At 45.7% G+C, this 21439-nt stretch overlaps 2 protein-coding genes across 5 annotated transcripts in view; both read left to right on the top strand.

Annotated features, from left to right (window-relative positions):
• adgra2 (adhesion G protein-coupled receptor A2) overlaps nt 1–4362 on the top strand; it is a 41013-nt gene extending 36651 nt beyond the window's left edge. For all 3 annotated transcript variants that reach the window (XM_053871304.1, XM_053871305.1, XM_053871303.1), the window contains 7 exons: nt 56–245; nt 349–557; nt 635–762; nt 832–955; nt 1117–1265; nt 1744–1833; nt 1957–4362. In XM_053871304.1, coding sequence (XP_053727279.1) covers nt 56–245; nt 349–557; nt 635–762; nt 832–955; nt 1117–1265; nt 1744–1833; nt 1957–3382 — 2316 coding nt within the window. In that variant the 3' untranslated portion in view covers nt 3383–4362. The remainder of the gene's footprint in view (nt 1–55; nt 246–348; nt 558–634; nt 763–831; nt 956–1116; nt 1266–1743; nt 1834–1956) is intronic.
• A 641-nt stretch (nt 4363–5003) lies between these two features.
• Nucleotides 5004–18839, top strand: rab11fip1a (RAB11 family interacting protein 1 (class I) a). 2 transcript variants are annotated; one of them, XM_053871454.1, is made up of 6 exons: nt 5004–5693; nt 11205–11641; nt 12006–12834; nt 14912–16438; nt 16687–16777; nt 17957–18839. In XM_053871454.1, exons 1-6 carry the CDS (start codon nt 5344–5346, stop codon nt 18155–18157), a joined length of 3435 nt encoding a protein of 1144 aa, XP_053727429.1. In that variant the 5' UTR covers nt 5004–5343; the 3' UTR covers nt 18158–18839. The 2 variants fall into 2 exon arrangements, with proteins under 2 accessions (XP_053727429.1, XP_053727430.1); XM_053871455.1 differs by lacking the exon at nt 14912–16438 and having other exon boundaries at nt 17957–18837.
• The last annotated feature ends 2600 nt before the right edge of the window (nt 18840–21439 follow it).

The following is a 21439-nucleotide window of genomic DNA, read 5'->3' as shown; positions in this document are numbered from 1 at the left end:
CTGTGAGCCAACTTTGTTTGACATTCACTCAACTGTCTTTTTTTCCTCTTCCCAGAACTCTGTTGCGGTTGCCTCGGTGACGCTGCCTGCCACCTTGTTTCCTCCGGATGCTCCTGCCGACTGCAAATTGCAGTTCATTACCTTCAGGACCGGCAGCTTCTTCCCGCTCACGGGAAACTCGAGCAACTCTGGGGAACACTCCCGCCGGCGCAGCGTGAATACACCCGTCATCTTTGTTGGTCTGGGTGAGTGTTAGCACACGCACTTCGTTTCTATCTTTGAGTAACTAGTGTTGCCCTGTTCTCAGAAGGTGTCACAATGAAACATACTTGATGTATTTCCTCACAGATGGCTGCAGCATGTGGAACCTCTCAGAGCCCATCTGGGTGTCGCTGCGCCACTTGTCACCCGGCACAGACCCTGTGGCTGCCCAGTGGAGTCTGCGAGCCTTGGAGAAAAGAGGAGGCTGGAACCAGGAAGGCTGTCAGCTGGTCCACACTGACAGCAGCATGTCCACCATGCGCTGTTCAGTTCTGAGCAACTACGCAGTGCTGCAGGTTGGTAGCATTGTACACGAACTATAAACACACTTTCCCTGTCTCTGTTTATATGTTTTTTTAATATGTTTTTTTAGGAAGTACCTGACTTCCCCAGCACATCACACAACTCTGCCAGAGTGCTCCACCCTGTGGTGTATGCCTGTACTGCACTGCTTCTCTTATGCCTTTTCACCATCATCATCACCCACATCCTTCATCACAGGTACTCATGAAAGACAATGTCCGTTAGATGTATCCCAGTCTTCTGATTGTTTACCATCCGTTCCTGTAGTACCATTCACATATCAAGGAAAAGCTGGCACACCTTACTGAACACCTGCTTCCACATCGCCATGACCACAGCCACCTTTGCAGGGGGGATATTCTTGACCAGCTATCCAGTTGTTTGTCAAGCTGTAAGTGAAATCCTTGTACATGGATGCTTTTCATTGTAGTGCAGTTCTGATTCAAAATATTTATCTGTTAAATGATCAAAATTGTGTTTTGGCTTGACTGTTTATCAATGTTTTTTTTTTACTTATTACTATTTGATTGTGATTCCGTGCTTGTGTGACAGGTGGGCATCGCGCTCCACTACTCCTCGCTGTCGACCCTGCTGTGGATCGGAGTCAGCGCCAGGGTCATCTACAAAGAGGCAGTGTGGAGAATGCCTCGACAGCCAGAGGGCGATTCCCCGGTTCCACCGACTCAGCGGCCGATGCTCAGGTCAGCTGCGACAGCCGAGAGATCAGTTTGTGTTTCAGACAGATGCGCTCTTGTGCTAGGCCACCCAGAGCGCTCACTGTCAATGGTGTTATTGTGATCGCAGACTAAAGTTTCACAGTTTTGACTAAACCATGGGCTGACATTAAGGGTGATGGCTGGGAGGCGTGAGGAGCTAAGGTTGAAGATGGCATGAATAGAGGAGGGGGGACATGGGCATTAAAAGGGGCAGAGGGGTCGCTGTAAATCAGTGATTCTGGGAATCTTCTCTGTCTTGCCCTTGATGGTTGTACACTGTGCCATTCAGCCGACTCATCCCACCCTTACTGCTGATGTAAGGAAATAAATCACACGTTTCAACAAGTCCACACTGACCTGAGTGACCCCCTCCAGACATTAAGGATGGCACAGTAGAACCATTTTGTAACAGAACATCCTTTCAACTGGAGGGGATTTTAATGTTGTCCTGTCATTTCTCTAGGTTCTATTTGATAGCTGGTGGGGTGCCTCTCATCATTTGTGGAATCACGGCTGCTGTCAATCTCAGCAACTACGGCGATAGCAGCCCTTAGTGAGTACATCATTCTGTGCAACCCTTGGTCCCCCAAGGTCATTGTTTTTCTGTTGCGGGAAAGGTTGGTTGCACAACGATGTCCTTGTTGTGTGCTGCTAAACTCTTGACTGCTTCTTGCAGCTGCTGGCTGGTGTGGCGCCCGAGTCTGGGCTCTTTCTTTGTCCCCGCTGGCCTGGTGGAGTTGGTGACCTGGATCTACTTCCTGTCCTCCATGTTTCGCCTGAGGCACCGGGCGTCTAAAGAGTGTTCAGGGACAACCGTGTCCTCCCCTGTGACTGAGACCCAGCCCACACTGGCAGGAAGCACCAGCCTTCTTTCCACAGACTCGGTTGTGGGCCCGATAAGCCCAGTCGTGGCGCCCGAGGACCAGTACTCACTAAAGACACAGTTTTTAGTGCTGGTGGCTACACACTTCCTCTTTGTGGCGCTGTGGTGTTGTGGAGCCATGGCCATCTGGCTGACAGGGAACACAAGCTTGCTGTTCAGCTGCCTCTATGGAATTACCGCCACCGTTCTGGGTGTGTTTCTGGTCGTACACCACTGCTTCCGAAGACTGGATGTGCAGGCTTCCTGGCTCTCATGCTGCCCGGGTTACCGCCTCGCCCATCCAATGTCAACCTATGCACACACATGCACGACAGGGAGTGGAGTGCAAACGTCTGAGCAGGGATCACAGCTTTTCATCAACTGCCATCCGCCTGGGGACCTGCAGAACTCGTCGTCAGCCAGGTCGTCGTCCACTCCGAGTGGGATCAGCAGCGTGGGTCCTGGACCCTGCAAGCTCACCAACCTGCTGCAGGTGACACAAGACAATCCGAGCCACGCGGCTCGCCCTGCTGTGGCCAACAACACCAGCACCAGTACAGAAAACATCACAAAGCCCTCAAACAATATCCTGCCCACGATGAACTCTGTGGCTGCGGTTCATCCTCAACGGAGAAAGGTGAGCAGCAGGAGTAAACAAGGGGGTGGTCAGTATCACCATCGAGGTGAAGGAAGAGGGCACTATCGCCTTAAGGCCCTCAGGACAGCAGGAGGTGGGGGGAGTCTTGGAGCTTTAGGCCCCTCAGGCTTGGATCACATTCATTCTTCACATGTCACTTATAAACAAGCCACCAGTGAGAACGGCAGTATCCACCACAGCCTGTCGGAAAGTCAGATGGGCCCTCTGACCAATGGCAAGAGGGTTGGAGACTCTGTGCTCACAAGCCCCTCGGAGGGAAGTGACGGAGGGAGCAGTGGCAGTCGCAAGCCCTTTGCTCTGTTGCCGTCCATGGCAAGCAGAGCGGCCCTGAACGGAGGAGCCCAGAGGCGATGTGCCAGCAGAGACAACCTGAGACTGGCGGCCGCCACGGAGCGGGATTCTGTCCGCTGCATGTACCCGTTGAACAGTGTCAAAAGCAGTGCTCCGCCAAATTCCACGGCCCAAAATGGCCTCCTTAAAAGCTCCGAACACGAGTTGGAGCAGGACTTGAGTGGCACGGACCAGTCGCAGAGCTCCATGGGAAAGAAGAGCAGCTTGTGGAAAAGTGAAACCACAGTGTGACCTATTCTTATACATCTATGCATTAACATGGTAGACTTTAAATAAATGGTTTATTTTGAAGCTCTGTTGATTATAGTAATTCGATAATTTAAGACATAATATCGTGGTGGCTTCCAGGACCCTTACGTGGTACTTATACCTCAGTAGCATGTGAACTTTTGCTCAAAGTTTTTTAATCTGGTCAGTAAGGTTCAATAGTTCATCAAAATTGGATGTTGCTTTATTGCTTGAGCTGGGATTTTTCTATGCATTCAACTTTTGCATAAACCAAACTTGTCGCACTTCAGAAAATACGCCTCCAGTTGTGCATTTACTCTGTGGGCAAATTTCTTTCGTAATTATGGCTGTGCATTTCTATTTTCGTGTGTGTGGATACTGTACAGATGCTCTGAGTGAATTAAAATCCCGTAAGGCTGTTTGGATACAATGAAAAGTTTTATTTTATGTATTATATTTGAAGCTTCATGGCAGTAACAAGGGACTGAGCACACTTCATTTGAAGCCGGAGAGCTGAGTCATTCTCCCTCAGTGTGCTCAGATCAATCATCTAATTGAAGCACTTTTAAACATTAAACATGTCTAATTCCGCTCCTCCTACTTCAGAATATTTATGCACTATTTTAAGGTAAGCAACACCCTGGTCTGACAAAACAATTCCTGTATGAGAACAACTGCAATCAGGAAGTTACGTGAGAAAGATCTTGTACTTCTACCTTGTTCCTGCTTTCACCCTTTTGTTCTGAAGAGGAAGTCACATACTGTACTGCACAGTCTGTGTGAATTGCTTGTTGAGCATGTTTTGTTTTCAATTACAGTTTAGGAGAGAAGCATCAATGTGAGGCCTGAATCAATCTTTAATTTAATTTCAACTTTTCCACTCTGCCTTACATTGGGAAAATTATATATTGTGCTTGAGCTTGAATGTCATTTTGATTTGTCTGCAGATTTTTATTTTTGTCTACGGTGTAAAGAGTTGGAATACAGGCATTAAGATTGCTCCAGTCGTCTTCTTTTCAGCTGTCTTCATTTCAAAGTTGATTTTTACCTAAGTAAGTGAGAGATTTGTGAAAATATTATCACCAGTATGATCATTGATATCAAACTTAATACACAGTATTGCATTTTTTTAAATAGTGGATGACATGAAAGGATGAGAATCTTCACAAACACATCAGTTTATATTAAAATAAAGTTAAGTGAAAGCTGGTGTAGCTAGCAATAGTACTAAGTTGTCTTTCTCTACTGTATAGTGCCTGTTTTTATTCTTCCCACAGCCCCAAAACAAGCACAGAATAATAATAATAATGTTAGTATAGTTAGTATAATAGTATAACAAGTCTATGAACATCATGCGACATTTACGAGAGAAAACAATGGGGCAACTGATCAACGTATTGATGTCAATTTTATTTATTTATTTTTATGTATCTGACGGTAAATATTTTTATATTCGTAATTAGGAGGTTCTTTCACTGGTGTGTTCTCACATTTATTAGGAATCTGATGTCGGTTTGTCGCAATGGAGAGTGTCACGTGACGTTGCCTGGCGAATCAGCAGGCCCACGAACAAAGCCAATCAGAGGGCGCGGCTGGACATTACGTCACTGATGTTGTAGTTGTAGTTCAGTGATCGGTAGCCGCTCGTGGCTTTGGTCCACTCGCTTATAGTTGTCTGACTCAAAATGAGTGACGGACTTCCTGCATCGTGAAACGGTAGCGACGGTCCTGAGAGTAGAGGCGTCGGTGGTGAGACCCGAAGTTAGAAGCGAGGCTTCCCTCCCGCCTGGTCCAACTGCGGGAGTAAGTTAAAAAGGAGGAGGAAAAGTATGACGACACCATCCCCAGCTTCCTGAACCAGAACCACAGGCGAGGTAACCCGAACCACCAACACAGTCCGGAACTGAGCGAAAGCGCCCGCTACATTTACCCCAGGTCCGGCAGAAGTTGAGCGGGCCGCCGCGATGTCTCTGGCCGACCAGAGTCAGCAGTGGTTCCCCACTAGCGTCCAGGTAACGGTGCACCAAGCCCGGGGTCTCCGCGCCAAGGGCAAGAGCGGCACCAACGACGCTTACGCCATCATCCAGGTGGCCAAGGACAAGTTCTCCACCTCGGTGGCCGAGAAAAGTGTGGCCCCAGTGTGGAAGGAAGAGGCGGCCTTCGACCTGCCGCTCTTCCACCCGGGGAATGCGGAGCGCTGCACCCTGTACATCATCGTCATGCACCGGGCCCAGGTGGGACTCGACAAGTTCCTGGGACAAGCCGTCGTCAACTTACTGGAGCTCCACGACAACAAGAGCCGCAAAAAGACCGAGTGAGTCGTGAGAGTGACCCAAAATGAGTTTGAATTGTCTCAATATTTTCCTCGACAGTTAGTGTCTCGCCTCATTACTTTTAGTGACGTTCAAAACTTGACTAATAGTTTCAATATTTCGTGAATAAACCCCTTCTCTATAGCACTTAAACAATGTTCTATCTTCTTGCTGCATTTCCCATCATGGTTTGCCACATGTTTTGGATGTTTTTGTTGTTGTTTATGTTTGTTCAGTGTTGTAGTTGTCAGCGCACAGACTGTCAAGTAATGACATTTCAATTCAGAAAAGACTATAAGCTCTACCTGCCATTATGAGGTGAGCCTCACCCTAAACAGAGGCACAAGTCATTCATTACAACTGCAGACCTGAGGTTTCAGCGACAATAAACTTTTGGGATGGAGATTGTTAAACATGATGAGATTAATGATTCTTTAACTTATACATGACTGAACAAGCAACTCTGCATGAGCCGTAAAAGTTCAGTGCTGATCGGAATACTTGCAATACTTGAATATTACACGTTCAAGTTGAAGAAATTGGGTGAAACGTGTGCGGAATAGTTTGATGTTGCTACATTCAAGCTTCGTCTTTGGTGTATAATGGTCTTTTTAAACCTGATCCTGAAATCGACCCTTGCAGGCTACAGGCATTGACAGAAACTAGGTCAGTACATATATTGTTGAATTACGTGACTCACTAAGCAGCAGCTACTAGGCTGCATTATTATGATCCCAGACTTACCCTCGAGGCATGCTGGGAAATTGCTTCTTATCCTGTCAGGATGTGCACCAAGCTGCAGCTTGGGTTTTCAACATTCCTTCAACAATCAGAAGAAGTAAACATTTGCGTCTTTTGTCATCGCTTTACATTTCCATCTCACTCCAGTCAAACGTATTGTGAATGTGTCATCATATAATGGCACCTCACTAGTTGTGTTTGTAGTTCCAAACCTGTACGTGAGCAAATGGCCTGTATTTATTTCTTTATTGATTGCCAACAACAGGGAGATTTGGCATCAGACATGTGGCGTTTTGGTCAGTAAGTTTCTAACTGTGATACTTTCTAATTATATAGAAGAGTACACACACATGATGTTGTTGCGCAAATAAAAATTTCATACAAACAAATTGAATTTAAGAAGTAGCTACTCATGTTACTGAGTGATATGAGTCCATAATGGGGTCAAATGCAGCTTCAGGCAACCTCATAGAAAGGCCTGAACAGCCTTTGTTTGGGACGTCGGTGTCAAATACCCTACTGTATTTGAAGGACTTAAAACAATAAGAGCAGCAATGGAAGACTAGAACATGATGGAGCTGAACGCTTTGTCCTTATTGTCTGATTTTAGAACTGTTGTCTCCCTGTGGAATGTATTGTGCGTCTTTGTTTGAGAGCTGTACGTCACACATGTGCAAAGTAAAGTTTGCAGCCTGGGGATGGTTTTCTCACGTTGCTGTTGTGTCTCCAGCACATTCTCACGGCTGTTGAACGGCTCACAATACGTCTGCCCACACCTAGGTGTGCATCATGCTCAAAGTGACTCGGCTGTCCTGACGCAGCAAGGGTGGAGCTGGGTGGAACGAGAACCAAAAATAAAAAAGCATTGATAGCTGAACGTGGACGTGCTGTTATGTAAAGGGACATTTTCAAAACAAACAAAGGTTTGACTGTCAACATCTGCCATGCTGGTGTTCAGCTTTAAGAAGGAGGGAGTGAGGTCGTGGTTGTCCTTTCTGCCAGGAATGAGCTCATTTGTTATTGCAGTCTTATCTGGAGGGTTATCTCGTGTTTGCTCAGGGCGTTTTTACACGTTCATGGCAAAGTTCAGTCATTTCCAGTCAGGTCTGAACAATCTCTCCCCCCCCGTACTCATTCAGCCATCCTCCTGTAAAAGGCAACTATCAGATGTCGCGGGTTTCACCTTGAGCTGCCTGGTGTTGGATTCCCAAAATCACTAGTGCAGTATGAGACCGAGCGCTGTTTGCTCAGAGGGAGGCCTTCTTCTGCCTTGGCTTTTATATACTGTTATAAAGATAAGAGTTCTGCCCACGCCAGGCTAGGAATGGTTTGTTCAGGTTTGTTCAATGGAGGTCTGTTCAGACTGATGACAGTGCAAGAGAGCAGGCTGAAAATGAGTCAAAGCAAGGAGCTTGTCTTGTGTCTATATTTGGTCTTATGACTGGACTACAGTCCATCTCATTGGTGCAAGAATATACTTCAATATTAGGATACTGCATCAATATTTTATGCCTATGATACTGTTATTTCTTAAATAAAAATTCTTATTTACTCTGTGTTTTTGAGTGAATTGAAGTTCTGACTGTGGGCTGACAGCAAGGCATTCGACTTCCCTCCTCAGCACCTGGTAATGGACAAAGAGGTCCACAGGGTGTTGGAACATCAGTGTCAGCTAGCCAATATGACGGTTGAATCTAAAGGGATTAGACTGTCAACGTGGCTCTCGCAGGGTGGCACAGACAGGATCCACGCTGTTTGTTGGAGTCAGACCTCCAATGGAACACTACTAACCTACGCACGTACTCTTCCTGTATCCTGTATCAGATTCCTGGCAATACACAGCCTTATACTTGAGTGTGTTTGACAAAGAGGGTATCTAGTGGACACCGTTGGAGCTGCCTTAGATCGTCTCTCTCATCCTCTGTCTTCTTCGCTAATGTTTTATTTAGATTCAGGTCTTGCTTACATTCATGATGATGCAAATAAGAAACGGCTACGATTAGTTGGCAACCAGCGTTTTATAAGATATGTTTCTATTAGTTTAGGGGTGGATGATGACCCTTAAAAAAAGAAATATATTTATACAATTTTATATATATATATATATATATATATATATATATATAACCTTCAGCATAATGTTTTGGAAGTGGTCATGATTATGGTGGTTTGTGGCATGTTTCTAACCAAAGAAAACATAACTAAATGACTGTAATACGTCCACTGCGGAACTAGGGTCGCACATCTATCTGGCTGGACATATGAAAGGACGGAGTGGATGAGGATGGCTGCAGATTGGAGAGAGATTTACTTCTCCTGATTTAAAATAAAGATAAAGATAAATGTCAATAAATAAATGCCCCTCTGCGTTCCATGCCGGGATCAGGGTTTCAGCCTGGATTTCAGCCAGCGATTGAGAAACATTGAAGCAGGGGTGAGAGTTATTACATTTACTGAGTTGGTGACAATAAAAAATGTCATGAGAAGTAAATCTCTCTCCAATCGGCAGTGGTCCGTCCCTTCATGTGTCCGGCGAAGATGCGCAGCTTGAGTTCCACCAACAACGGACTCAGGAGGTTTTCTTTTTCCGGAACACCATGAAAAACACCATGAAAACCACTCTCATTTAAGCTGTGGCGGTGGCCCACGCTTGTTAACATGTGGTGGATGGAAACCCTGTGGTTGGAAAAAACCCTGCTGTGTGATAGTATTGATGCATGATAAGTATTTATGCAATAGCTTTGGGAAGTTTCAGGCGATTAGGATCTCCACTATTTCATCATTCAGCTTGTGTTCAGATAAATGTTTTCTTGACAGTTTTGTTGTTTCCTCCGTTTGTTATTAAGTAAGGAAAGTATAAGTGGCACCGCAGCTCAGCAGGCTGCTGCTGTGTTATGATGTTGTTGTTGTGCTCTCCAACACCGTGATCTCTACTGTGTGAGTCTTACTGTCAGAACATGAGGAACAGGTGCGCTGTGCCTTTAACCTCAGTGTTGGGAGTCACCGGGAGTATAAACAGCAACCCGGTGGTTAATCATTAAGCACGAACGGTTAACAGAGAAACCAGTCCAACAGGAAGCTCATCAGGTTTTCATGACATGTGAAATCAGTGTGGGACATGAACATGCCAGATGCTTAGCGGCACGTCATCCTAGGTTGTGGTTTTCTGTTGGCAGAATGCTTTAATTCCGTGATGACGTCTCACCTGTCTGCGGTGTTTGATCAAACATTTCAGTTGAGTAAGGCCTCACGCCTTCAGACCCAGTTAGCACCGGTAGTTACTGTGAGACTGCTGTCTTCACCTCAGCCGCAGGAAGCTTTTGTTTGTTTTGACCTGAGCTTGTTTTTAGAAAGGGCCCTCCAGAACACTCCTACCTTTCCCAGACACACTATAAGGGCTGTTCCTGATGAGCAGAGCGGACGTGAGCCGCACCGATGATATGAGCTGGAGCACGACACCATCACACACACACACACACACCTGCAAACTAAAGGTCCAATTTAGCGCCGCTGACAGACTTGCAGCTACGAGGAAGTCGTTTGGTGTGTTATTTATTTGAAGGAGCCCAAGGCGCATCATTTGTTTCCTTTCAGTCAACATGTTTTTATAAGTGTGTTAGTGAGAGGAGAAAGAGCTCATTAATTCTTTTGAAGTTTGGTAGCTTTTGGCATAATGTGCTGTGAAGTGAGTGTTTTCGAAATGCGCCTCATTTGTTCATGTAATTCAGCTGTGTTCTTAATTTTAGAATTTTATATACGCCTTTGCCCTCTTCTTGATTTTCTTTGCAGATTTTCAAATCTTTTGGACTGTTTGTTCATACTTAAAATGATGTTTCGAAATCAATCTCTCTTTATTTTCAATGTTTTCTACCAGTAATACACTATTTCAAGGGCATTTTGAGAAACTCGTCGAGAGATTTTTGTTTCTTTTTCTTCTTCTTTTTCTTTCAGGTTCTCCCTTCACGGGTCGCCACATCTTCCTCCATCTCACCCTGTCCTCTGCCTCCTCTACTCTCAAACCTACAAACCTCATGTCCTCCTTCACCACCTCCATAAATCTCCTCTTTGGCCTTCCTCTCCACCTTCTGCCTGGCAGTTCCAACCTCAACATCTTCTTCTCCTCCTTCTTCTCCTTCTCCTCCTCCTCCTTCTTCTTCTTCGTTCTCTTTCAGCTTCTCCCTTCAGGGGTTGCCACAGCGGATCATCTTCCTCCATCTCACCCTGTCCTCGACTTCCTCTTCTCTCAAACCCACAAACCTCATGTCCTCCTTCACCACCTCCATAAATCTCCTCTTTGGCCTTCCTCTCCACCTTCTGCCTGGCAGTTCCAACCTCAACATCGTCTTCTTCTCCTTCTCCTCCTACTTCTTCTTCTCCTTCTCCTCCTCCTCCTTCTTCATTCTCTTTGGGCTTCTCCCCTCATGAGTTGCCACAGCGGATCATCTTCCTCCATCTCACCCTGTCCTCTGCTTCCTCTTCTCTCAAACCTACAAACCTCATGTCCTCCTTCACCACCTCCATAAACCTCCTCTTTGGCCTTCCTCTCCACCTTCTGCCTGGCAGTTCCAACCTCAACATCTTCCTACCAATGTACTGTCTCTCTCTCCTCTGTACATGTCCAAACCATCTCCATCTAGCCTATCTGACTTTGTATCCTAAACACTTGATCTATTCTTATAATATACAGTAACCTTTTTTCATGCATGAAAACAGATTAAATTGCAGATCTATTTTATGCTTCATTACTTAACTATATTTTTTTTCTTCTTTAGTTGGCACAAATTAGTGGACAAGACGGGCAAAGAGGACAAAGTGCGAGGGGAGGTTCTCCTCGATATCACCTTCATGAGAAACAACATGTCGGCCAGCATGATGGATCTTTCCATGGAGGACAAGCCGCGCTCTCGTATCTCCAAGCTCAAAGACAAAGTCAGGGGGAAGAAGAAGGACGGCTTCTCCGACTCGGCATCGGCAATCGTTCCCTCTGTGAGTCAGGTCCTAACGGACAGCGAGGGGGAGTTCGACTCTGTCTCTCTGAACCAAGGTCCCGAAGGGAAGAAGAAGTCCAAGCTGAAGAAGCTGTTTGCTCCCAAGTCAAACTTGCAGAAAAATGTTTCCCAGTCCATGTCCACACTGGGAACCCTCCCTGAAAAGAACTCGTTTCTCAGCGGGAGCCGCTCTTCTGGGCTCAACGTTGACTCACCTGAAGGTACCAACTCTTGTGCTTGCTTTTTTGACCTTTGTAGTTTTGCATCTAAATTTTGAGCCGTTTATTAGGACAGAGAAGTAAAGGGTACCTTCGAAGTTAACACAATAGCACATTCAAAACAACAAGGTAATTGTACTCCAACAAATCCAGCGATGATTCAATTACGTTAATGGCATAATAAGAACCATTTTATTACTCAGGCACAGTTTCAAGGTCATTCTGTAAAATGTCATCTAGAAATAATGAGAGCTGAGATATGAAAGTAGGTCGACATTTCTCTAGTTTCCATTTCACTCAGATGAATTTAAATACTGTGTTTTGCATACCAGCACTGACGTCTGTCGGTTCTGTGCTCCTCCTACAGGTAAGAAGAAATTCAAATTCCTGGGACACAAGCGAACAGGCAGCTCGGACAGCAAGGTGTCACAGGGTCCTTTCTCTCTGCTGGGTCGCTCCAAACACAGCAACAGTGATCTCAACAACCTGTGCATCAATGGCAGCCACGTTTATGACGAAGGGGAGACAAAAAGTGGCTCCACCCCCAGTCTGAACAGCTCTGGACAAGGGTCTGTGGAGGACATCAGCAAACACGCGTCCGAGGCTTCCAACAGAGTCACAGTGCCCTCATTCAGGCTCGAGACTGCCGAGGCACAGGCGCAACAGCGCCATCGAGTGGAGGAGGAGGAGAAGAAGCAGGCAGAAGAGCGACGACTAGCTGAGGCCAAGCGGCAGGAGGAAGAGGAGAGGTACAGAGCTGAGGTCAAGAGACAGCAGCAGGAAGAGGAAGAGAAAAGACGGCAGGAGGAGGAGAAGAGGAAAAGTTTCCTTGAGGAAGAGGCAAAACTAAAGAGGCAGAAAGAGGAGGAAGCGAGACTGGAAGAGGAGCGGCGCAAGCAAGAGGAGCAGAAGAAACAAGAGGAGGCCTCCATGAGCGAGAGGCTTTCATCACTGTTTGGGATGATCAAGAAAAAGGAGGAGAAGAAGGAGGAAGTGCAGCAAGGCACAAAAGAGGAGTCTCCGACCCCAACCCCCGAACAACAGCCATCCAACAACCCGTTCGAGGAGATTCCCCTCGGTCCGGATCCTTCACTGAGCAACGCTGATCCTCGACAGCCATCGAACCGGACTCAGCAGACCCCCTCAGCCATGGTCTTCCTCAACAGAACTGCCAAAGTGTCTGCAGTCAAACCCAGGTGAGCAGTCTTGTGTACCATACGCAGTCGGCTGAAACATTATGACCAACATCGTGCTGAAGCTGCGCGTCATGTTGCGACCATCAGCATGGGATGCTTCACCGAGATTTAAATGTTTTGGTTTTTCTCTCGCAAGAGTGGGAACGCCCACAAGAGAGTCAGCTGCCAGACAGTTGGTCACAATGTTTTGGCTGCCGGACATGACCGGCATTTGTAATAATATATGCTCTTTACTGTTGATAAATTGTTTTGGTTTTTTTTGCAAACATTAGTATCATTTTACTTTTTCAATTAACTGCTTTCCCCCATACCACTCACTTTCAGTATATTTTCATTTTAAGATGCATTTAAATATGCATTTCTTGCTGGTATTTTTTTATTTTTTTTGTCGCAAATATTTCTCATCTTTCTAACGCTTTATGTGATGTTTGAACCTCTAAAATGTTTTCTTGTGTTTCCTTATTTTCTCCTTCAAGTTTCTTTTATTTAGTTTTTAGACATCCTTTGTTCCACCGTGGGGAATATATGTAGATATGTTATAATGCCAACCTTGTGTTCAAATATTTCTTTTGGGCTGTGAAGTCACACCATTATCTCGAGAGTTATGGTGGAAACATGATTGGTGTTCATCGAATGCCACAAATTCCTCAAAAATACTTCCCTTAGGAATCCATGTTGAATTACCAAAACTTCCTCCGAAAGCGGCGGAACATGTCCGACCGGTTTGGTCCTGTGGACTTGGGGCGTGTCTGCTGATTGTGAAGATGTTGATGAACCTGTTTTAGAAGTGAGCTCATCGACAGTGACTTGGCTGCGGTGTGGCTTCCTACGTGGACGGCTCAGTCTGTTTTTGTACATTATGTGAGGAATCAGTTCTTTGTCTATGTTTGGATTCACATCGGTAAGAACCGTCGTTAGTATGACTCCGTGTTATAGTTGGACTTGTTGTCTGTCTAGAGTTGAGTTTACAAGTAGCTGCATTCCAAGATGACTTGACTATAGCGAGGATGTAATTCAACCTGAAGTGGCAACGTTGTGAGGTTTTATGAATCTTCAAAGTTATTGTTACTTCTTTAAAGGTTTTTTTTTTTGTAGATGAAAATGTTGAGTTCACACAGATGTTCACATTGCATGTCCAAGAGCTATTTCTTTCCTGATTCATTGTTGTGAAGCTTTACTTCCTTGTTGCTTACGTACTTTTGTCCAAGAGAAACAGCCATTTTCGTGACTCATCCACAGTCCTGAGTCCACAACACAGCTGAAATTAGCCGCAACAAATTAGATGAACTTTCATAATAATAATAATTTTATATAGCGCTTTTCTCAGATACTCAGACGTTTCACTAGAAAAGACTTGAAGGCTTTGTTTTCCATTTAACCAGACTGATAAAACACCCGATCCCGATCACTGTATCTTGAGTTGCATGGAAGTAATGACCATATAAGACCGTAGAAATGTAGATTAATCGTATGTAAAGTTTCATTCATAACAATTTTCAGGTGCACCACGTCAGGCAATGTGATGTCATAACCAAATAACTATGATTAAGGAGACTGAGTGAGTTTGAATAGTATAAAAAGTATTTTAAAAAAGCATAAAAAACATCACAATAGAAGCGCAAAAAATGGTGTTCCGTGCATTTAATGCAGCAAAAAGTCATCAATGGCGCACCATCACCCTCATGGTGACGCTTGTGTGTACTGACTGATTCAACTTGATTTTGGTCATGGAAGTGTCTTGTCTGACCTATCTGTTCATATATCCGGTATAGAAGTACCAAACCATCGTACTACGCTAGCTTTAGTTAGCTTCTTGGTGGAATAGGCGCTGTGCCAAATAATGCTGTGTTAATGCAGTGAATGGTGTCTAACTGAAAAGCTTGAATCATGCAATGTGAACATTACATGTATCTTTGAACAATACACTTGTTGGTTAGTGTTGAAAGAGTGTGTTTCCCAGTTGAAGGGCCATTCTGTAGTCTGGCGATCAGGATAGTGGCGTTAAGTGCGTGGAGTTCCTGTTGGTCTTTGGTGGTCTAACTGACCTGTAAGCTTCTCTGTTCTCACTCCCTGGCAGATTGACTCAAACATCTGACTCCACTGACCCTCAAATTTCCAGTGAGCAGTGCCCCTCCCCAGACGCCTCTGACTCCACCTTCTCTAGCGTCCCCGCCGAGTCCCCTGAAAATTTCTCCAGCCTTCACTTGTCTCTGGCTCCGACAGAGTTGAGTGATCGTCCACCCGGTGTCCCTCAGGACGGCGTAGAGAATCTCTCACCCACCATGGCTGACATGAAGAGGCGAGCCCCGCAACCACCCTTGTATCCTGCCAAGGAGAGCCAGGCGCCAGTCAGACAGATCAATAACCCGGCATACGTGGAGCCAGGTGGCTCACAGCAAGGCAAAAAGCTTTCCATTCTGCTTCCTGATTATGAAACCCTGTTTCCCCAAAAAAGACATGGCGTCCAGGGACAAACCCGCTGGGATCATATTGTTGCAGAGGTCAGTCAGAAACACAGAGACACTCCTGAATTGCTGGGTCCAGAGATGAGTGTGGACGGTCCTAGTGAGTTCCCGCCAACACAAAGGTCTTCGGTTTCCATGGATAGAAGCCCTGTGAGACAGTCGGAGCCATCCAGGCCGACGTCCACAAAAAAGGTGGCTGCCCCCGCCCCACCTAAACCCAGGTCTGCCATGGATTCCGTTCAAAGACAAAGTCAGGGCGACTCACAGTATTATCCCACTGAAGTCCCGGAGCAAAGACCTTCTCCCGTGTCTAGCCGACGCGGCCACTCTGTGGAAAGTCTGTCTGTGGAACGGCCAAGAAGGGAGTCGGCACCGTCCAAACCAACCAGGCAGTTGGATAACCCACCGGCTGTTATCCAAAGAAAAACCTCAGACCTTGAAGCACCCAAAGCTCGACCCAGACAGAGGGTTAGTGGCAGAGATCTTGTTGAACAAGAATATCCTGCTGCCAGACTCTCTGATGAAAGCATCCACAACCCTCTACACACGACTTCGTCTGTCAGTGACCTTAAACCCGATCCGTTTCCGGCGACAGAACTCCTCTCCAATGACCTCTTCGCCAGCAAGGGTAGTCAGAAGCCTAAAGACAAGGGGATGAGCCCTGATGACCTTGACAAGATTTTCAGCCAAGAGAAGACAGCAGATCCTTTCTCTGCTCCCAACAGCGTCAGGTCGACAAACAAAAAAAATGCGAGGGAAACGGAAGTCTACTCCAAACAAAGCAGCTACGCCTTCATCAGGAACAATTCTCTGAGACAAAAGCAGATTGCTATGTCGGACAAGGCTTCAAAGACAGCGACGGAAGAACCTGCAGCTACCCTCCAAACAATCGACCTCAATGAGCCTCCGACGTCGAAAGTCGAGGAACAGATGCCGTCACACATCGGTGGAGATCCCTTTAGTTCCGATCAGATTCCTTCTTCTGATCTTCGACAGGAGGTTTTGGATGAAACGGCCTCTCAGGGAGGAATTTTGTCTGTGGGAAAGTCTCCCTTGCGAGCGTGGGTCTCCCCATCTGAGGCCCAGCCGATCAGTACTCAGAATAGCGGTGGAGGTGGTGTAGGCGTGATGTCCCGCAGGTGAGACTGGGAGACGAGACTGTTGATTTACATCTGAAATTGGTTGCTGCTGGTTTTATGGGAAGCAAATCGGTGTTGGGATTTGCTGGTGGTCTTTTTTTTTCTAGGTGCACCTGTGATTTCTACTATTAACTTTGATCACAAAAAGAGGGATGCAACCAACACTGCTGTGGCTATTTGAAAAGACAATAGCCCTTCTTTTGCCTGTCTCTCAAAGTGAACTGAAACCCACTGCTTTATCCTCACAGGCCGCATCCGGTCAAGCCCATGGAAAGTCCATACCCCAATACTGCTCTTAAGGAGATCAAAGTCCAGGATGCTTCACTTTCAAAATTCAAGGTACGTCTGCTATACACTGATGTAATGCGTCAAATTCTTTAAACAGGTGGCGATTACTTCCACTAGCTTTGTAGGTTCAGTGAACCTTCTGGAGTATCTGTCTGTTAGCAAGACTCAAACGTCAGCCACGCCCAAACCCAAACAATCTTGGTGGGAATGAAGAGCCTGGTGGAAGTCTACAGTGTCTAAGTTCCTCTCTACTGTTTACATTACATGACTGTGTGGTTTATGAAATAGCCTTGATGTTATACAATGATGAGTCCCAATGAAACTCTGTCAGCAAACCTTTCACTGCGATATTTTCCATCGGCTTTGTCAGGAAAGATCAATCTTGGCGTCACCTCCACCCCGTCTCTTGTTGCTGCAACAACTCAAGGCTTTTCTGTTTTTACCGTGTACTGTATGTTGTGAGTTACAGGCAGAACACGTCACACTCAAGGTCAACTCCATTCATTTAAGGGAAGATATTTATAAGGTTTTGAGGGCTGATCTTGTATTGTGTCGTCTTTCTCACACTGGAGTCCTTCCACTCTGTTACTCACTTTCATTGAATTGTCTGTGTGCGACAGTGATGCGTTCATAGGGCGCAAACTGACCTGAAAGGAAGATGGAAAATACTTAAAAGCTTTTTCCTCCAGTGGTAAATATTGACGTTTAGAGGAATATGCTGGCTTAGTTATTGTGGTTAGTTAAGATGAAGGTTTGGGCTGTTTGGAGCCCACCCACATCGTCTTCTGCTGTCATCAAGTGGCCGCAGGCTTTTGAGTGGCACGGCGCCTCAAACTCCACTGTACCCCACTAGTCAATGTATTCACTTGAATGGAAGCACACGTGTGTGTCACCGTCCTCCACCTGCTTCCTGTCCTCCATGCTGGAAGAACCTGGGGCTGACTGTGAAGCTCTGTAGCTCTTTGACCAGGGGGGAGACCCAATGTGATTCAGCGAGGCTGTGGTGATGGTGATGGGTTACATTGTTGAACTCAGGAGTAGATAAGTGCAGTCTGGTCCGGAGAGCGAGAGAGATAAAACTCATATGAAGTGAAAAGTCAGTCATTTTCCAGCTGAATCCAGAGTCTAAGAAAGTGGAAGGTCTGTTAGAAGACCATTATTAGAAGTGAGAGATGATCACAATGTCCCTCATCACTCGTGGTAAAACGGACCGTTTGTTTGGGTCCCCAGATGTCGGACTCAGTGGGGACGGGCCCGTACACTCAGCTGACTCAGGAGGAGCTGATCACTCTGGTGGTGAAGCAGCAGGCCGACCTGTCCAGGAAGGACGCCAAGATCACCGAGCTGGAGGAGTACATCGACAACCTCCTGGTGCGTGTCATCGAGGAGCAGCCCAGCATCCTGCAGTCCCTCACCACCAAACCCGTGTGAGCCAGGTCCTGACCCGCTGGACCCGCATCATGGGGCATGTGCACTTTCTATCTTGAGGTAAAACAAGCAGAAATAATAAGCCACGTACAAGCAAATGAATGTATTTTCACTCTCTGGTACTTAACTATGTGATTTTAGAGATGTTTGTTGTCGCTGAGTTGCCGATTTATCAAAGACATTTTCGCTCTATTTAACGTCCCTTAAGTTATTATCATTTTTACAGCGGGTTTTAAGACGTCGGATGAATGTTGTGATTACGAATATTGTCAGGAGAGAGAGAGGGAGGCCTCTTCTCCAGAGTTAAACGTTTTTCTGTTGTATTTACTATATGGTGTGAGTCACCAGTGTGAGCGCCTCCTGCTCAAACTAAACTCGTGTTGATCAAACTGCAATAATGTGGACCGCTCTCGCTGAGCAATAATCAGAGCCGTCTTTCCTCGAAGCAATATGTAAATATTCTGCTCTTCGCCTGCTGAGAAATGTAAGTGTCGGGCTGTGCCTTCTTGTATAGTTTCTCCCTCTGCAAGTCACATGCTCGCCCCGTGTTTTTAAATGTCATTCGTGACTGGAAGTACTGTGCAGTTGATTTAAAAAAAAGAAGAGAATGGAGAGAAATCTTGTTATTTTATTCTTCTAATAAAGACACTAAATATTCAAACCGTTGTTCCAGACTTCAGACCATTCTTGACTCCATCTGTGAATTGTTTTTCTCGTGCGCTGCTGCTTGTCGTCATCACCGTGAGCTCTGCTCTCAGACCCTAAATGTTTTTGGTCTGCCTGAACATCTGCAGCACTTCATGCCGAAAGGATTTAATGATAAAGCAAATAATGAGGTGAAACGCGCGTCACCATGGCAACTTCAGATGGCGCTGGAATAATCACAAAGGTTTGATATTTGGTTAAACTGAAGCCCACCGTCTGTTGGCCACTGGCTGCCTCCACGTTACTGCTTAAGTCAGTCCACTATGACCTTATGTAGCGTCCTGCGTCACTTGAAGGTCTGTACTCGCCTACTCCCCTGCGTGTAGCTTCATCTGAACCTCGAGGACATCGCTCTTCAGAAGTCTCAACAGAGTGAAGACTTCATTAAATGCTGACCTTCAGCTGTCCTCTGAGCCTTGTCTGTGAACTTCAGGTTTCTCTCCTCCATCTGCAGCTGCCTTAGTCGCTCTACTGACGTGAGATGTGAGGGGGAGGTTGTGGGTTTGAATCCATCTTGAATTAGATTAGATGATCTTTATTACTGCCACAGTGGGGAATCAATGATCTTGGATATTTTCTGTGTGGTGCTCCTCGTGCTTCGATCTCCTTCCTTGGTTTCCTTTTGACACATTGTCAGCAGGTGTAAGTGGTTGTCTGTGTCTAGTGATGGATTTATAAGCTGTCTCCCATCTCCCGCCACAAAGGGAAGAATCAGCAGCCGATAGTGAGCGAATGCAATTACAACTGCGCTCTCTTGACCATTAGTTGGAGTGTGGTCTTCTGATTGCTTCAGTCGTTGACTTTCTGAGTCCTCCATGTCTTCCTCAAGGACTCAGTTTAACTGGCAGCCAGCTTTTATATTGAAAAATGAAGAAATGTAAAGCCAAATATGCTATTCATTTCTTTAACTAGAGTCTGTCCCTCTCACGAAATGAACAAGGAAATGCTGACCAAACGTTTTCATGTGCTTGAATCCTATTTTCTGTAAGAAATGGTGATGTTCTTATTTGTATTCCTTAGAGGCTCCTGACAGAAGCTACACAGCTGAATAAATGGAGTGTCTATCTATATAATAATCTTTTTCTTTTTTTAAACACCGTCTTCTACTTCTACTTTCACTGTCGACGATAGCAGTAATACAATGCAGGAACTGTAACAATCTTGTCCCATTCTCATCACTAGGTAGAAGGGCCCAAACAAACGTGTCATGGTCGCTGGGTTGAGGCTTTTGTCCACAAATTGACACATTGTCTTCAAATCCTGGTCAAAATATACACTTTTATGAGCTTGAAAAATGAACATGTTCACACACTATCAACATCGTTTTTTTTCATTTATGTGTTTGTGTTTTTTAATGGTGTTTAATCGCAAATTAATGCATTGATTAAACTTCCTTTAATTTACATTTTAACAGATTAAAAAAGTGTGATTTATTTGTTATCCCTCAAGGTCAGCGATTTAACAGCTAAAATCGACGGCGGTTTGTGCAGCGATGTGAAGCGATGTTAGTTCTCAAACGAAGCGTTACACAAGTGATTTATTGGTTGTAGGAGATGACATGAAAACCACAGGAACATTCGGCCGAGCGTTAGCTATGTCGCCAGCTAGCATTAGCATTCACATCACAGCAGACGTCACATCAAAATAACACTTTCAGAAACAACAAAACCAACAAAGAACCTTCCAGACATGACAACAGAGGCTTCATCGCTGGACAAAACGTCAAAAAGTCAAAGCGATTGTTCACAGTCGTCATCCAGAGAGAAGACACGTGGTGGAGCGACTCCTCAGATGTGACCGAGTTCATGTGGCAGGTGCGTGCACTGCACCCTCGACAGATCACAAGTGGCATTACTTCCTGAATAAGCGTCCGACTAGTCCATTCGCATAACTTTACTAACCGTCATCGCAATAGCGTCAATTTCTCCGCCTTGGTAAGTCAGTCAAATAACATGGGATTAGAACCCATAACAAGTTATCTCCATTGGCTCCCAGATACAACCGGCCTCCCAAGGTTGCTCAACTCTCCTGGAAGTTGTGCAGACAAAATTCTCCACCCCCTCCTGTCCTCCTTTCACATCACTCTTCACCCTTGACTCTTCACCCTTGTTCTCAACGCCTTCTTTGGCCCGCACTCTGCCTCCCTCTCAGGGCAGAAAGGTTGGTGGCTCCCACCCAACACCTCTCCCTCCCTCCCATACGTGCAGTCCTTGAGTTCTGTTGTTGTGTTTTCCATGTTGCTCATGTGCTGAGGTGTTCCAAATCCCACACTGTGCCCCCCTCACAGTTTTGCTTTTTTCTCCCCCCTCCTGCCTCATGTTCTCCATTCTTAACTCTGTAACAGTGAATTTCTCCATTGTGATATTAAGAAGTTAAAGTCTAAGAAGCTCTGATAGATTGTGCTTTTAAGCCACAGGATGGTGACGATTATCAGTGAATCTTCATCAACATTCTCACAAAACACTTTTGCTCCTCAGCAGAATGAGATATTCAGAACTTCATGCTGTCATTTTCCTCTTTAAATGGACACCATCTATAGATGAATCTTGCGCGGTCATGTTGATGTCGGTGTATAAATCC

The sequence above is a fragment of the Synchiropus splendidus genome, chromosome 7 (genome assembly GCF_027744825.2).
Source record: "Synchiropus splendidus isolate RoL2022-P1 chromosome 7, RoL_Sspl_1.0, whole genome shotgun sequence".
Classification (NCBI taxonomy): Eukaryota; Metazoa; Chordata; class Actinopteri; order Syngnathiformes; family Callionymidae; genus Synchiropus; species Synchiropus splendidus.
The sequence above is the reverse complement of the archived record's forward strand: the minus strand, read 5'-3'. Positions and strand labels throughout refer to the sequence as shown.

Coding starts and splice junctions, on each gene's coding strand:
- rab11fip1a (XM_053871454.1), top strand. CDS start 5,344: ATGTCTCTGGCCGACCAGAGTCAGCAGTGGTTCCCCACTAGCGTCCAG. Junction 11,642..12,005: donor CAACGTTGACTCACCTGAAG/GTACCAACTCTT, acceptor CTCCTCCTACAG/GTAAGAAGAAATTCAAATTC. Junction 12,835..14,911: donor GTGTCTGCAGTCAAACCCAG/GTGAGCAGTCTT, acceptor ACTCCCTGGCAG/ATTGACTCAAACATCTGACT.